Source organism: Macaca mulatta, chromosome 13 (genome assembly GCF_049350105.2).
Source record: "Macaca mulatta isolate MMU2019108-1 chromosome 13, T2T-MMU8v2.0, whole genome shotgun sequence".
In the NCBI taxonomy this organism is placed as follows: domain Eukaryota; kingdom Metazoa; phylum Chordata; class Mammalia; order Primates; family Cercopithecidae; genus Macaca; species Macaca mulatta.
Window position 1 is genome coordinate 84,732,076 of NC_133418.1, and position 16,032 is coordinate 84,748,107.

Sequence of the window (16,032 nt, forward strand, 5' to 3'; positions counted from 1 at the left end):
TCTTGTATCAGTTTTACAGAGGATTTCTTATTCTCAATTGTTAATAGGGCTTCATAAAATTATCCTCTAATAGTGGCCATTTTAAAAGGAATTCTGGTGATTTACTTGTGTAAAATGAACAGACCACATATTAATAGCTCTTATTAATTGCATACAAACAATTGGTGAGGACAGTATGATATGATGAGATGGGCCACTTTGTAAGAAATATATGCTTTTACATGTAGAGGGAAAAATAAAATATATAGGACTAATTGCTATGTAGACATATAGGAAAATGTATCCCACATTCGTGGCCTCAGAGTCCATTGGTGGGGAAAAAACACGTATGTTTCTGTGTTAATCAAGTTCAAGATGGCGACAGGAGTCTTTGGAGTGATGGGAAAAGGAGCACTCAAGACCCGTTTTAATGCAGCCTATTTAATCTGCTCCATAGATGGTAGATGGAAGAAAAAGAGACCAGAAAATTGAGCTGATTTCTTACAAAGATGGGATCCAAAATGCCTCCTTAACATACAGGAGAAAGCACTTTCTTCTAATGTATTCCACCAAAGAACTTTATCACAAGGAGGAGCATCATTGGATTCTGCTCTTTCAATTGCCATTTTAGTAAAATATGCCCTCATGTAACAGCAAATTAAAATTCCTTAGTAGCACTATCCAGTTTCACACCCTCCAAGTGGATTGTCACTATAAATAACTGACTTTTTTTAGAAAGTATCCTCTAATGCCACTATCATTAGAGAGAAAACTGGGCCCAAAAAAGTAATTGTAACATTCCCATGTTCAACTCAGGAAATAATTTGATATATTTAGCAAGATTGCTTTTACTAAAATAAAGTGCTACAGTACATTCTGGGTTTAAAGCACGTAACCTGAAAGACAAATTATATATCCCCCTCCCCCCACCCACCCAATGCCTTGTCAGTTTCCTGGGATTATATGTCCACTAGAAGGATTCTGGTTATCTAATAATTTACAGAAGTCACAGATAAGGACACACATAGGTGTTAATTCCTGGGACCATTAAGCTTTAAGGATTTTAATACATAAGCAATTCTTGGTGGACAAAGTATCATCCAAATAGAGCATCCCAAGATAGTGCTTTACCTTGGGCTAAACTACCGTTCCAGGCAGGGAACCTAAAATGGAATTTCCCAGGATGTTCCACCTATACTTACTGAATAAAAGTTGTGATACCCGAGATCCTGGATGATTTAAGGCTTCCATACGTTGGATTCACCAAATCCCAGGCAATATTTAATGAGGAAGGCTCACTCATATCAAGTTAAGAATGAATTTCATACAATGTTTCTACTGTATTTGGTAAACTAGATTTATATTCTAGGTATAAACATATATACTAGAAATGTCTTATGAAATGTAAAGAAATTATAAAGTGAAATATATATATATACACACATACACACACACACATATATACATGTGTATTCAATCACACACATTTTCAGAAATTTCAGTTGGGATTGTTTATTCAGAAATATTCCCAACACTATATTTCTTTGGGGTATACCCATTTTTAGCAGTGGCTCCCTACCACTGTAATCAGATCTGCCTGGATTTCTTTCTGCTGATATTCCTCTTACTTTCATTATTCATCTGGTCTCTTATTCTGTGTTTGTCTTTGTCTATTTCCTTCACAGCCCTGTTATTGAATGAGCTTGGTAAGCATTTCATTTCTTGCATTTCCTTTCCATTTTTCTAGATTATTTTCCATTTCCGCCAGGTGATATAGTAGCTCTGTGACTTTTACTTCTCTTGACTTGCTAACAAGATTGTTGTTTAGGGCCATTGACCTCACTTTGTCAAGGTCAAATAGTTTGTATTGCATTTTTAATTTAGTACAACCTTTTAAAAAATCAGTGATTTCTTAGGTATGCACAAGAATTAAATTTGTGCATTAAATCTCATAATCTTAAAAGAATGATTAGTGATTCAGTCATGAATGTTTTCCTAGTCTTCTTAATTGTAAATATAATTTGGCAAGTACCTTGGGTGGGTTGTCAGGCAGTCTGATGTCACTGGTATTTGTTTTGCAGAATGTAAGTTAAATTATAACATTTGTTGTTGTTTTTTTTCCTTTTTAGGTGGCTTCACAATAACAGGTATGAATTTTTCAAGTCTAATGCTATCTAACTTTTACTGTCTGTTCTCACCAGATGTTATTACATTTTAAAACATTTCTCATTTTTATTTGCTTTTAATGAAGGAAAATACCTGTATGGTAAGACTATTTTTCTAATGTTCCTTATTTTTCCCCAAATACCCTTAAACCATCAATCCAAACCCACACCTTACGTAACTTGCATTAATATTTAACTGTGGCACATGGTGTGCTCTTGCTGGTTTTACACATTTAACATTTTACAAATTAATAACGTGTGTGTGTTGTGTTTATAAGCATTTCATATGGAGAAACTGTAATTGTTCATATTTTGACACTGATCAATTTACACATGTTCACATAGTGCTGATAAGCTACGGTTCCCTGATAGAGGCTCCTAAGAGCACCAGAATAAAGATGGCACAATTGCTAGCCTCAGAGAAACATAGGAGCTGACATCCAAGATAGATCCAGGGTCCAAGCTCAGGATGCTAATAACACATAAATGCCATGTTGAGGAAATACATAAAAATTCATGCTGAGGAAATACGTAAAAATACATCATTTTAACACATAAATTTTCCTTCACAAATTATGTATGTAAATGCATAATTTATAATACATCATATAATATGTTGAGCAGAGCATTCCCCTCATCCCACCACACCAATCTGAGGGTCCCTCTGGGGACTTAGGTTTTAGTATTAATAACATGGTAACGAGTAATATTTCTGCCACTTGAAGTATATTACAAAGTATTCTATAAAAACTCAAAATGTCTATAAAAACTCAAAATCAGAAATGAAAAAAAGTTTCAAACACTTAAATTTAGAATGGTACTCAGCCTGTGTTGATTGCATTATTTAGTACAACTCCAAAACTATGTTCTTGTGTACAAAACAAAGATATTTCCTTATAGCACCCTCTGTTGTCTCTAAATATCTTCTCACCCTTTTAGTCATCTGTGCACATTTAGAGAGAGAGAGAGAAATATTTAAACAGTAGGTCTGATTTGTCTGAAGCTGTAGGCTGAAGATGTCTTTAATGGCCTACGTTCTGTATCAGTATGTGACATATTCCAATGTACTGTGCCAATATCAAATTTTTCCAATATATTGTGCAGATATCAAAATTTTGAAATCAGAGATCTGAACAAAAATATTTAGAAGGAAACATACTTCAAATTTCTGATCATGAAAATACTACGTCGGGAATTGGGATGAACTTAATCCACTGTTAGTGTAAACTCATGAACAAGCAGTTCCAATCTGATTCTGTCCAAAGTAGAATTTTCTAAATGTGGGCAGTTTCACATGGGCTGTTGCTCTCCACTGCTTCTCTCCAGACGTGGCATTTAATGACAAAATGATTCATAGACTCTCAGAGAGACAGAAGTTGAAAGGGATAAAAATGTTAAACAGGACAAGTCTTTGTGTTGGATTTCTTAAATCTGATTCATTTGAAGCTCTTTTGGGTCAGATCTCCCCAAATCTGCACTACTAAAAGTTTTTTTTTAAATCAAGTACAGGAATTTATACTCCATTTTTTAAAAAACTTTTATCTCCTTTTTCTCATTCCTTCATTTTAACTGCTTGAGGTCCCCTTGTAAATACTCTAATTCTGTCACCCAAGGATAAGTTAGTTATGCCTTGGGAGATCTGAAGAAGGTAGAAATTTGGCAAGCCAGTTTTCATGACTGAATTGACGTAATAATGTTTTTAAGTCTACCATTTTAGAAATAGTATACCATCCAACAGCACCTTCCATCCTGTGAAATCTGATAAAGAGACCTTAACTAAAAACCTGTGGCTACTAAGATGCTCTGTTAAAACATATTGACGTGTTTGAATATGTTTCTGTTTTCTTTACTATTGAATATGTCAGGATTTTTTTTTTTTTTTTTTTTTTTGAGAGAGAGATGGAGTCTTGCTCTGTCACCAGGCTGGAGTACAGTGGCGTGATCTTGGCTCACTGCAACCTCTACCTCCAGGGTTCAAGCGATTCTCCTACCTCAGCCTCCCAAGTGTCTGGGACTACATGTGCATGCCACCACACCTACCTAATTTTTGTGTTTTTACTAGAGACGGGTTTCACCATGTTGGCCAGGATAGTCTCAATCTCCTGACCTTGTGATCCGCCTGCCTCAGCCTCCCAAAGTGCTGGGATTACAGGCTTGAGCCACTGCGTCTGGTCCAAATTTTGTTTTAAGGGCCTTCGTTCTATGTCATTTGAACCATCCTCTCTTCTAGGATCTCAGGTAATGGGATCCTAGTTTTCGTTTCTCAGAACTTCTTTGCATCAAATTCTGTAATATCTCTGGTAATGTCCAACTTTTCCTGACTTGGCCACATCTGGCATGCAAGATGACAGAGTCACCCCCTCCAGAAGTTTCTTATCATTTCATGTAGTTCATTAAGTTCTTCCTATGGCTGAAACTTTAATCTGAAATGGCAGTTTCCTATTGCCATCACCTCTTCCCAAGACTTGAAATTAATGCAGTTAGAACAAGAGAATGTTCAAAAACTCTGGGAATTTCTACACTGGCCTGTCCATTCCTACTTTCTAAGAAACTATCTCACTTTACATGACCCTTATTTTCCTAAATCAAACCAGAATGCTTAGAATCCACTCTCTACTGATGCCCCTGAGGACAGTTCTAAAACTTAGGTCTACAGCGAAAAGCAGCTTTAAGCCCTAAAGAACTTTTCTTTGAAGTCAGTTGGAGGCTTTGAAGTCAAGGCTTTGACTTCAGGGGCAGTAAGAAGAATTAATCTAGCCCTGGGAGTTTGCCTGCAGCTTTTCCATGGGCTTGTGCAGCTGAGTGTGAAAATCTAAATTTGAAGCAGGATATATGGAAATTGAAAAAGTCATCTGATCCACAACCTAATACCAATATTTCAGAGATCTCATTAGTGGTGGACATTAAGTGTTGGAGGTGCTTTTAGAATCTGCAGATCTTTACCTATTGTTTCCAGACCTTGCCTCATTGAAAGGCCCTTGTTTGGGCCTATGATCTCATTCCCCCTTGGTCTTCCAGTCATATGACAAGATAACACTCTAAATATTAGCACTGTCCTGTTTCTTCCCCTCTAGCTTATTTCTACCTGCATCTTGAAATTATACATTGAACCCCTTTTCTACTCAAAACCCACATATATCTAATAAATTCCATCATTATGTATTCCAGTTGAATGAAAAATGAGAAGTACCCCAGAAGGGGGAAACTGGACGATATAAACATGAATAGTTAAATAAATTAAGTATTCTGGCTCAATATGGAGAGAAGAATGTATGTTTGATCCCCCAAAACTTCTAAGATATACAACTATAGAGTTCTCTAATTAAAATTATGTATCAGTTGGTATACCTATTTAATATTACTCCTCTAATCATATTATGCTCAGCACATAATAGACTTAATAAGACACAAGCCTTTTTAAGGAAGCCAAACTATGAAAATTCTGACAGTTGAAAATGTTTTCATCACTTCAGTATGCAGGCTGGAGGAACAAAGCCCCTTCAAATTCAGCTTCACTTTATAATTGAGAAGCTTGAGAGAGAGGAGAAAGGCCTTGCCCAAGTTTAGATGACAAGCATATGGCAGGGGTGGCACTGAATCCCGAATCTCATGATTCCCAGGTCAGTTATGGGTAGCTCTTGGTAGAGGCAAATAGCAAGTGAATCTGGAAGTCAGCTGAACCAGGAGTTCAATGAGAACCCCGTAGGCCTAGGTTAACCCTAGGTTATCCAAACAGTTGCTGTGATGATGGCCTACCTTTGCAAAACCTGAAGGTGTACATAACATTCTCCCCTTCAGACTGCTCAGGAAATAAATGTAGTAAGCATATCCCCAGGTGTTGTATTACTTGACCCTCAAACAAACCTGTAACATAGAGCAGGTACTATTACAACCATTTTACATGGGGAGAAACTGGAGAAATGGCCTACTCAAGGCTATATTGTTGGCAGTAATTGGCTTCACAACCAAGACACCTGCCACTATACCTTCTGATGTTCCATGATGCTTCCGGAAGCGGTACCTTGAAGGACCTTGGTATAACATTTAAGATACCTGTAGGAATCTGGCTGTACTCACTATCATGGGGCTTGTGGTTTGTTAACATAGTTTGGTTTGGCTCATGAAATACTCGCTCATCTCTGAGCAATGATCTCCATCAGTAACCTCCACCAGAACTCCCTTCTGTGACCTACCTAGGGGTGACCTATGACCATTTAATCCCCAAACTAACATTGCTTGTGATGTGTGCATCTGGTTTTAATGTTTAGCTTACTAATTCCACAGAGCTCTGATAGCAAATCAATGCAATCCATTCTGCTGATTTTTCTGCCTGTCCTTTTGCTAGGCCAACCTGTCTTCAGGAAGGTTCATGCTAGAGAACATCCGATTCTCTCTACTGTAATCACCATTACAGGTACTCATTTCATCATGATCTTGAAAACCAAAGCCTCCAAGAGTTCTTTTTAATCTTAAAGACATTAGAGTCATGCATTTTAGCCCCTCTCCTCTCTAAAACATTGCTAAATATTGCTGCAGCTTCTCTGGCAGCCAGTGGTACGGTGGATCACAACAAAACACAACCATGTGAGGGCAGAAAAGGAGCACTAAGGAGGGGCCAGCATCGGCCTGCAGAGAAGACTGATCCCATGGCCTCTCTCTCCCGAGTTTCAATATATTCCAGATTTCTTGCAAATATTTCATCTCACACATCAGTTTTTATCCCAAGTATAATGAAGTTTCTTTATTTTATCAGAGATGGGGATTCTCTCTGTCACTCAAGCTGGAGTGCAATGGTGGAATCAGTCACAGCCCACTGCAGCTTCAACCTCCTGGGCCCAAGGGATGCTTGCACCTCAGCCTCCTGAGTAGCTAGGACTATAGGTGTGCACCACCATGCCCAGCTACTTTTTGTACTTTTTGTAGAGATGGGGTCTCACCACGTGGCCCAGGCTGGTCTGGAACTCCTGGACTCAAGCAATCCACCCGCCTCTGCCTCACAAAGTGTTAGGATTACAGGAATGAGTCACAGTGCCCAACCATGAAGTTTCTTTTAAAGCTGAGCTGCATTTCTTCCCAGAACTGCCCTTGCTGCCCCCAGGCAACATGGTGTTAGCCAGATATGCACAGATGATAGTACATCTGTGGGGTTTCTCCATAGGGGAAATCAGTGACATTGACAGGGTGACTAGAGGATTACACAGCTGTCCCAGATCTATTATAGGTTTAGAGCCCAAATATCATCATTAGAGATGATATTTGGGTCTATATCATCAGTCACTTTAGCCTCCAATCAAAGAGGCCAGCCACGTGCTAAAAATTGTCTAGAGAGACCTCTGCTTTCTGACTTGTCAGGCTAGTTCTGAGTGGAGGATCAAAATGATCTGGAGCAAATTGTCCCACCACTGGCCTTGTACGCTTCTCTAAATTCTACATTGTTTGTACAGTTTTAAAATGTGACTCCGTTAAAGACTCTCAGCAGTGTCCCCTGAGGTAAAGATCGTGATAATGAGATGGACCTTACGGGTTGTTTTGTTTTCACACTCCCAGCGCTTCATCTCTTACACTGACACTGCTTCAAAATGCAGCTTGAACCAGAGAGCATTAGAAACAGCTTTCTCAAAATGCTGCTTTTCCCAGATGCCAGGTACCTATGAGCTTTCATTATTTGCTATTGTTTGCGAAATCAATTACTCAAGAGAAGGGAGATCCCCCACTGGTGATTCTACTCTAGGATTGTTTTATGTCCTGTCAGTATTGATTTTAACAGTAGCTGTTAATTATGCATTTGATCAAAAGTTGTTTGGATTGGTTAAGACTATGATGTTATGTAATCTATTCCCAACTTCTCAATAAAATATGGCGAATTTTAAAAGTGTGCATGTACACTCAGGAGGAGAAAGAGTATATTTTCCATCTGAGAAACAAAACTGAAACCACAGCATGTTATGTCACTCTGCAGAAGTAAAGAAATGAAACTGACCTCAACCATAGTAAAATGATCCGCTTTTGATCTAATGCTCAAAGAGAAAAGGAAACAAAATAGATGATTAAAATTTTACAAATGCTGTTAAACCATTTCCCTATTCAACAGAAAGTATCTAAAGACAGAAAACAGTTCTGTTAAAAACTAGACTTAGCTCTCATTTTTACCAGTCAAAAATCGAGACCATAAATTTGAATTTATCAGTATAACTGTAGAGCAATAATATAATCTATACAGCTGCCATTTCTGTTACATATAAATAAAAGTTTATAATACTTAAGTCAAAACGGCCCTGACCCTTCCATGACCCTATACCATTGTACTTTGATTTCTCTCTGCCTGAAATGAACCTCCTCATTCCACCACCTCCTAGCCATCCTTACCATCACCTTCACCAGGCAATCTTCTATATGTGCTTCAAGGTCAACTTCAAATAACTCCTCTTTCCTGAAGCTTCCTTAAGGGAAGGAAGGCTTCCTTCCCTGACTCTCTTTAGGCCAACTGAGTTGTTCCCCAACCCTGGTCCCCTAGTCCTTATCATGCCTAGAAGTTGTCCATCGTATATTCCTGTCCCTATTACATCATAAGTTCCTGGAAAGTAGAGGGGGAACTGCTGACAAGGTATGGAGTACAATGACATGTGCTCAATGAAAAAAGGATCCTTTTTTTATAGGTCGAGCAACTAAGAGGCTTTATTAACAGTGAGGTGGAGAGTCACACAGCAAATACTTACTGAGCACCTACTATATTCCATATAGTGTAACAGGTGCCAGAGGATGCAAGGACGGTTCAAAGCAAAACGAAACTTACTGTTCTATCTCAGTGAGTTTATGTGCTGGATATTTATATGTAAAGATAATTAAAAATTTAAAAAACAGTATATGAAAATGTCCATGCTTTATACATGCAACGAATATTAAGGAATTAATATAAGGTTAGAGTGGTAGTTCTTAAATCTCCTCACTCATCAATAGGGAGTTATTTCATACCAGAAGTGGTGGGGTTTTGAAAGATAAGTAAGATTTAACCAAATGAAAATTGTGAAGCTTTTCCAGGTGAATACACAAAGGGATAAAAGTGTGGAATTAAGAAATCCAAGTCCCTTTGAAGCAAGAGTGTAGCAAATGATAGAAACAGTGTGCCTTACTGTTTTTTAGGTTAATATGAAATAAGTTAACATCATATATCCTTAATTTTTGTCATTCCCATACCACTTTGGTTGCATACTAACTATGCTATTTACTTAATGTAATTTTTAAAATTGCCTCATGTTTATACTTTACTAAGTTTGTTGTTGTTTTTGGTTTTTTTTGGTTTTTTTTGACTGAGTCTCGCTCTGTCGCCCAGGCTGGAGTGCAGTGGTGGGATCTCGGCTCACTGCAAGCTCCACCTCCCTGGTTCACGCCATTCTCCTGCCTCAGCCTTCAGAGTAGCTGGGACTACAGGTGCCCGCCATCACGCCCGGCTAGTTTTTTTTTTGTTTTTGTTTTTGTTTTTTTTTTGTATTTTTAGTAGAGACGGGGTTTCACTGTGTGAGCCAGGATGGGATGGTCTCGATCTGCTGACCTCATGATCCGCCCACCTCGGCCTCCCAAAGTGCTGAGATTACAGGCGTAAGCCACCGTGCCTGGCCACTAAGTTTGTTTTTAAAAGAAAACTTTAATTCACTAACACAGGAAAACTAGTATCATTTGCCACAAATAGAAAGTAAAATTAAGAAAAAATTTACAATGGAACAAAAGTTATTAAATTGTAGCTAGATAATGGCAAATGCTCTATACCTGAGAACTATTGTGACTATCTATCTTAAAAGGTACAAGTCCAGATATTAGAAACTAGTTACAGACATAAGAGCACCAAATTAAGCATTTCTTCCTGATCAGAAGGACTGAAGGATTTTTGGAAAAGAAAGAACCTTTTCACTCACTGTATGATTTGACTTCATTTACTTAATCCACGTCCAGTTATTTAATACCACGATCAAAACCAATTCAGTTTTGAGAAATGCCACACTTAACAATGCTACCATATCACCTTTGTTTTGTAATTTCTCTATTTTTTTCTATGCAGATTGCCTTGAGTCCCATTAAAAGCAACTTGTCATTTATAAGTAAACTACAAAAAGAAGGCTGTAATAAATATTCTCCCCCAATAGCTTCAGTTTAAATAGATGTCCAAGTTGTAATATTCCTTCTGAGAAAACCATTCTTGTTCTGTGTAAGTCTTCAACTCATCCATGTTCAGTCAAAGGTTCGAACAAAGATGCTAGCATAAACTACTGCTACGAAAACCACCAATAACATTATCCTGGGTTCAAGGATCAGAAAGCAGTGGTAATCAAAATTATTAATTTCAGTGCTGGGTAAATTGCACTTCATGTATCTCAGTCAACTCTCTTGACTAGACACACATAATTTTGCAAGGACAAATCTTGGAGAACCAGAACCCTTTGCCCTCCCTTGGGTCGTAACTTCCCAATCCTACTATAAAAAAATATTACCACTTTTATCCTTGTCCCTCTCCTTTGCCTCTGCTAACATTCAGCAGCTTCTGGCCATCCAAAATCATTTATTTTTAGTCTTTGTCTAATTTCTTTGGTGTCCTGTAATCGCTGAGGCTAGGAAAGCAGATTTTAAAATGGGCTTTTAGGAAGACACTATAAAATATATACTAAAGAATTAATCAATATGCTACATTCCGCTTTTGCCTTTTGGTTTTGACCTTTGAAATAGTAAATGCTGGCAGTGCCTCTAGCCCATTCGCTCCCTGCCCTCAGTGAGCAGCTAGCCTAGGAGGAACCATTCCCTGCACCAGTTGCTAAAGCAATAATGGAGCCACCATAGCACGGTCCGAGGCCATGGGTCTTTGGAGGTAATGGGAGGTATGGACTTCTACAGAAGCTAATGTTTGAGTGCACCAGGCAGGAAGCCAGGACCAAACATCCCTTTTATTGGATGTCTCTTCAGTCAACAGTCCCCTGTTGGAGACACTTTGTCCAGAGGTCCTAGAAATGAGGCCATCAGGGCTGAGGTCTTTCCATATCACTGACACTGTTTCATTGGAGACAATGTTCCTTCCACTTAAATCTAAGAAGTAGTAGCTTGTCTAGTTTCAGCATTCTAGGCCTAAAGGATAAGGGTAATTATAGGACCAGTGTTTGTCCTTCTTATGTGCATGGCCTTTTCAGTCTGGGATTTATCCTAATGACCTTCACACAGAGAGAGCCAACTGTGAGCTTCCCCTCATTAATGGGCTCCTGGAACCATTAACATTTTCTCAGCACCCACTATCCTCTCCTGGACTGTAAGCTACATGGTGGTTCTGGAAATAATTATGCTCACATGGTCAGTGAGTATTTTAGCTCCCGAAAGGCCTCACCCTCACCCTCCCTGTTTACTTTAAGATTAACATGGACAAGGTTTTCCTAACAAATTTTGGCTTTGCACCAGATAGAAGCAGCACTGGAGCCCAAGCATCCCACAGAAACATGGAATGGATGTTTTGCTGTTTAACTTGCAACAGGGTCTCTTGGCAAGAGGGAGGCTAAAGTCACAATTTCCTATTCCCCATCTCTTTGGACCTCAGGCATTTTCCATTGTCCCTAGAAAGTAGAGAGGAAGAGGCCAGACTCCACCATCTCTCAGGGTCACTCTAGCACTTTCAATTGTGTTTCCTTGTGGTCACGTCCTGAAAGAATGTGTACAAACAGCCAACTGAGCCAGCGTCACAGGGAACAGCTGGGTGACTCCCTTAACATAGACAACATACAGGCAGAGTCTTTTCTCAGTGACATACCCCATACATTACTTTTCCTCAATTGCACTTTTGCATGAGCTTAGATTGTGAGACATTATTATAATCACTTGCTGTCACAGTGATATGCTGCCTTACATGCCAAGTGTCTGTCCGGCTCTTCCCTCCAGCATGATGACCTCACCCAGGGCGCTTTAATAGGTCATTAGGGCTTCCTTCCCCCTTGGCTTTCCTATGGCAGGATCCAGGGATTTTCAAATGAAATAGAACACAGTGCTTACTCTCTGATACTCCCGTTTCACAGATGAATATGATGACAAGCAGCCACTGACCAGCAAAGAGGAAGAGGAGAGACGCATTGCAGAAATGGGACGCCCCATCCTGGGAGAGCACACCAAGTTGGAAGTGATCATTGAAGAATCCTATGAATTCAAGGTGTGTTCACCAACACTGCCCACCAGGAGCCAGGCTCATCTTGGGACAGAAACTGTTCATGGTGTTGGCCGAAGCTATAAGGTCCATCTGGAAAGAATGGTAGATGTAATTTCAGGAACAGGCTCATGAATTGAGAGCCTTTGGAGCCAAATTGGAATTATAGAGTTACTCAGGAACCAAGGAGTCCTGTAAACCAAACAGCATCAGAACCAGGGCCCAGCAGGAGGCATCCATGACTGCACAAGATCAGAGGTGCCCCAAAGGGAAGGTTTAATCTGAGGGGATAGCAAGGAAGATGCAAAGGTGGATCCTAAGAGATTGTTATGTGTGGAAGAAACCAACTTCTATTTCAAAATGCTAATAAATCTGTCAGAGCAAGGCATTCACACTGCTGAAAATTAGGGGAGGGGGGTTTGTTTTGGATGGGGAATAGTAATGTCTCCCTATGGAACATCCCATTGACAAGCTCTCATTTATATGTAATCATCCTCTTCAGATCCAAGCACATTTAGTACAGTCAATATACCGAAGGTATAGTGCCTGCAACCAGAGTTTACAGTTGAGCTGATGAAATTGGATTCCCAGTTCTCTAGATGATAAAAGTCATTTTTGCAGAAGTTGAATGTGTGGGTCTCGAGATGGAGCTTAAGACTTTGAAGTGAAATTTCCTGTTGATCCTTAGCTGCTCCCTCTGTCCCTGTGTCCCCTCCCATCACTTCTCCCCTACATGGTTCTAGCATCTGGGAAGACCATAGGGGGAGAAACACCTTAGTTCTGCAGTGGGATATGAAAGGTGCATCCCCTCTCTTGCTTTCCAGAATTACAAACCCAGAGCACAGCAGTATTTTGCCTGCTTACTTTTCAAAAGCAGACACTGTTCCTGTTTGAAACACCAGAATGAAGGTTTCAAAAGAGAGAATCAGACCACCAATTTAGAAGTTTCAGATTTTATCTGGACTTCTCATAATAGTCCCCTCTTTTCCTTTAGCTGGATCCATTAATTATTTTTTAATTTAGTTCACAAACGGAGGTGCCTGATAGGAGACAGGTGGAAAACAAAATGTCTTTGAAATTAAAGTGGAATATTTTAAGATAAAAATGCAATTAAACTTTAGGCCACTGAGAATCTATCTGTTAACTCTTCTTTCACACATTTCCATCGGAGGAGGGGGTCGGGGGGTAAACACTGGAACCAATGCTTTCTAGGCAGATCCCAATCATGAGACCCCCACCGTATGACACAGAACTTGGCTTGGTGCACAACCATGCCTGGAATGTGCACAAGTTCCCTGCAATTCCAGAAGTCCGGGAATCTGACTGTCCATTTCTGGTGATCCATCTACTCATCTTTTCTCCGTGTGTTCAACCTCACTCTTCCTCATTCACCTTCTTTTCATTTGGAATCAGAGAGCCTGGTGCCATTTTCTGCAGTAGAGATTCTAGGGGTTGGTATTCCTGAAGCAAGCTTGCCCCTGCCCTTTGCCTGGGTTATCCTGGGGAATTGTGTGTTCTCTCCCTTATGGGATAATCCCCAACCTTACCCTTCCATGCACCCATGACAGGAAGAGCAATCATAGTGACTTCCTATAAGAAGCATTAAGTTAAATAAGGCAGGGCACAGTCTTCCAGGCAGCAAAGCTTTTTTGGGTCCAAAGTCCTTTCTGGTAACCACTACAATGATCTGACCATTTGAAAGTCCCCCGAGTCTCTACATGAAACCAGTTGCTTGGGGTACTTCTACTTGTAGGATAGCTTCCATAGACTATTTCCTGTCATCTCTTCAAAGTTCATCAGTGTAGTTACCATTAATACCTATAGGGCATGTTAGCGGCATGTTTTAGAACTGCCCTTAAGTATCAGCTTTGATTTTATATTATTTAAGAAATTTCTTTTACTAGAACATAGGTATTTTAAAGAACTTACTCAGAGCTCCCAGAACTGTGCTAGAGACCCAAATCTGGGTGATACCTCACAATGGCCCACTCTTCTTTACCCACTGAGTTCTTGTTTACGATGGTGTGACTGAGGACCTGGTTTTAGTAACACCCATGGCTGAGGGTGAGGTTTTCACAAGCCTTTGAAAATCTAGTGCAGTGAAAAACTGGTCACTAGCATTCAGGAACCTCCTAGGTAAATACAGACAATAGTGTCCAAGTTCAGGTGTCTGAACTATATCTTTATTCACTCCCATTTTTCCCATAGGTCAAGGAAGGATACATACACAAATTAAGTCCTAGGAAGAACCCTGGCTATACTATAATCCCCCAGGGTTAACATGAACTACAGTTTAAAATCTACCCTGGGTTTTACACATAGAAGTTTAGTTTATCTTAAAAAGTTGTTCTTTAGCAGCTATTGCTTGCGGAAAGTCTGTGTTCAATGTTAGAGAAGTTTATCTGTTCAATTGTGTGTTTCCCAGGTGATGGGATACTCCGTCATGGATTCAGCACCAAGAGTGCCTCTTTGGAGAGAACTGTCCCAAGTTTCCATTACATAAGGAAAAATGGAGGTCATTTCTTACTACATTCTACAAGGCACTTTGAATTTGTATCAATGAGGATGGTCAGAGTACTTGATGAGATGTGGCTGAGTTGAGAGAGGAAAGACGGATGCTGATTATGTGCTTCAAGTTATGGTGGCCAAAAGCAGTGATGGTTACAGCTGTTATCAGGGGCACCAGCAGTTCTAGACACAAAGCTAGAAGCCGAAAGCTCATCACCCTAAGGACATACAATTCAGCCAAGAATAATGTCATGAATACAGAGTGAGCCAGCTGGAGATGGGCCCTTTCATGCTTATTATCGTCTCAATGTTTCAAGTCTGTTCCAATGACTCTTATTGAGCAAACATACTTGATATTATGATTTGGCTTTGGCCTTAATACAAGCCCTTTGGATAGCATTTTGCTTACTCCCAGTTAACTGAAAATGTGCTCTCTTAAACCACAGTCAACTCAGGTACATTGCATAAAACACATACAGATTTTGACCTATGGCAAATAATGTGTTTTCTGCCTCTTTGCAATTAGTGGAAATTCGAGGATGCTCTGACAGTAAGTGTGGGTGTTTGGTAGACTAGTCACTGTGGTAGTTTCTTGGGAAGAACAGCCTTAGTGTCTTGGAAATGACCCTTCTCCCTGTAGTTGCCATGACTGTGGTAGTGCTTTCAGTGCATCTGCTTACTTAGTTTTCTAGTGAACGTTTGGCTGCTCCTGTTGTTACATCAACTGAATTTAGAAAGCTAGAGAGTGCTGAATGTACAAAACAAGGTGCTTAAAAAGTTCCAAAGAAAAATAAGGGGTATGCAGCACAGTGCCAGTAAAGCAGGGTAGATTTAGGGCAAGGTAAACTGCAATGTGCCCTAAACCATAAGAACTGATCTTTTCTTCTTGTCTTTTTGTCTATTCTTGTTTGCAATAGGAATAGGGTAAACATGGGATTCTCTAACAGGCAAGAGGCTGACAAAATAGTACCCAGAGAAAAATCCATTTATTAATGACCATGCAGCAGGCAACCTGGAGACTCCATTATCTGGCTACATTTCATTGATAAACAAAAAACAATAGTGATATTTCTTGGTTTCATAATGTGTTTGTCACTTCGCTGGCTATTCGCAGATATGTAGTGCTGAATAGAGCATATATTAATTCAATTGCAGATGAAACACTACTGATGAAACCAGTAGAGAAGCAAGTTGGTAAAGCATTTGGGGGGATGG

At 39.6% G+C, this 16,032-nt stretch overlaps 1 protein-coding gene across 17 annotated transcripts in view; it reads left to right on the top strand.

Annotated features, from left to right (window-relative positions):
* SLC8A1 (solute carrier family 8 member A1) overlaps positions 1 to 16,032 on the top strand; it is a 493,745-nt gene that overhangs the window by 429,554 nt on the left and 48,159 nt on the right. For 4 of the 17 annotated variants that reach the window (XM_015112192.3, XM_015112211.3, XM_015112193.3 and 1 more), the window contains exons 4-8: positions 1,665 to 1,685; positions 2,109 to 2,126; positions 2,231 to 2,245; positions 6,490 to 6,558; positions 12,185 to 12,315. In XM_015112192.3, the coding sequence (XP_014967678.1) occupies positions 1,665 to 1,685; positions 2,109 to 2,126; positions 2,231 to 2,245; positions 6,490 to 6,558; positions 12,185 to 12,315 (254 nt within the window). 17 annotated transcript variants of the gene reach the window in all.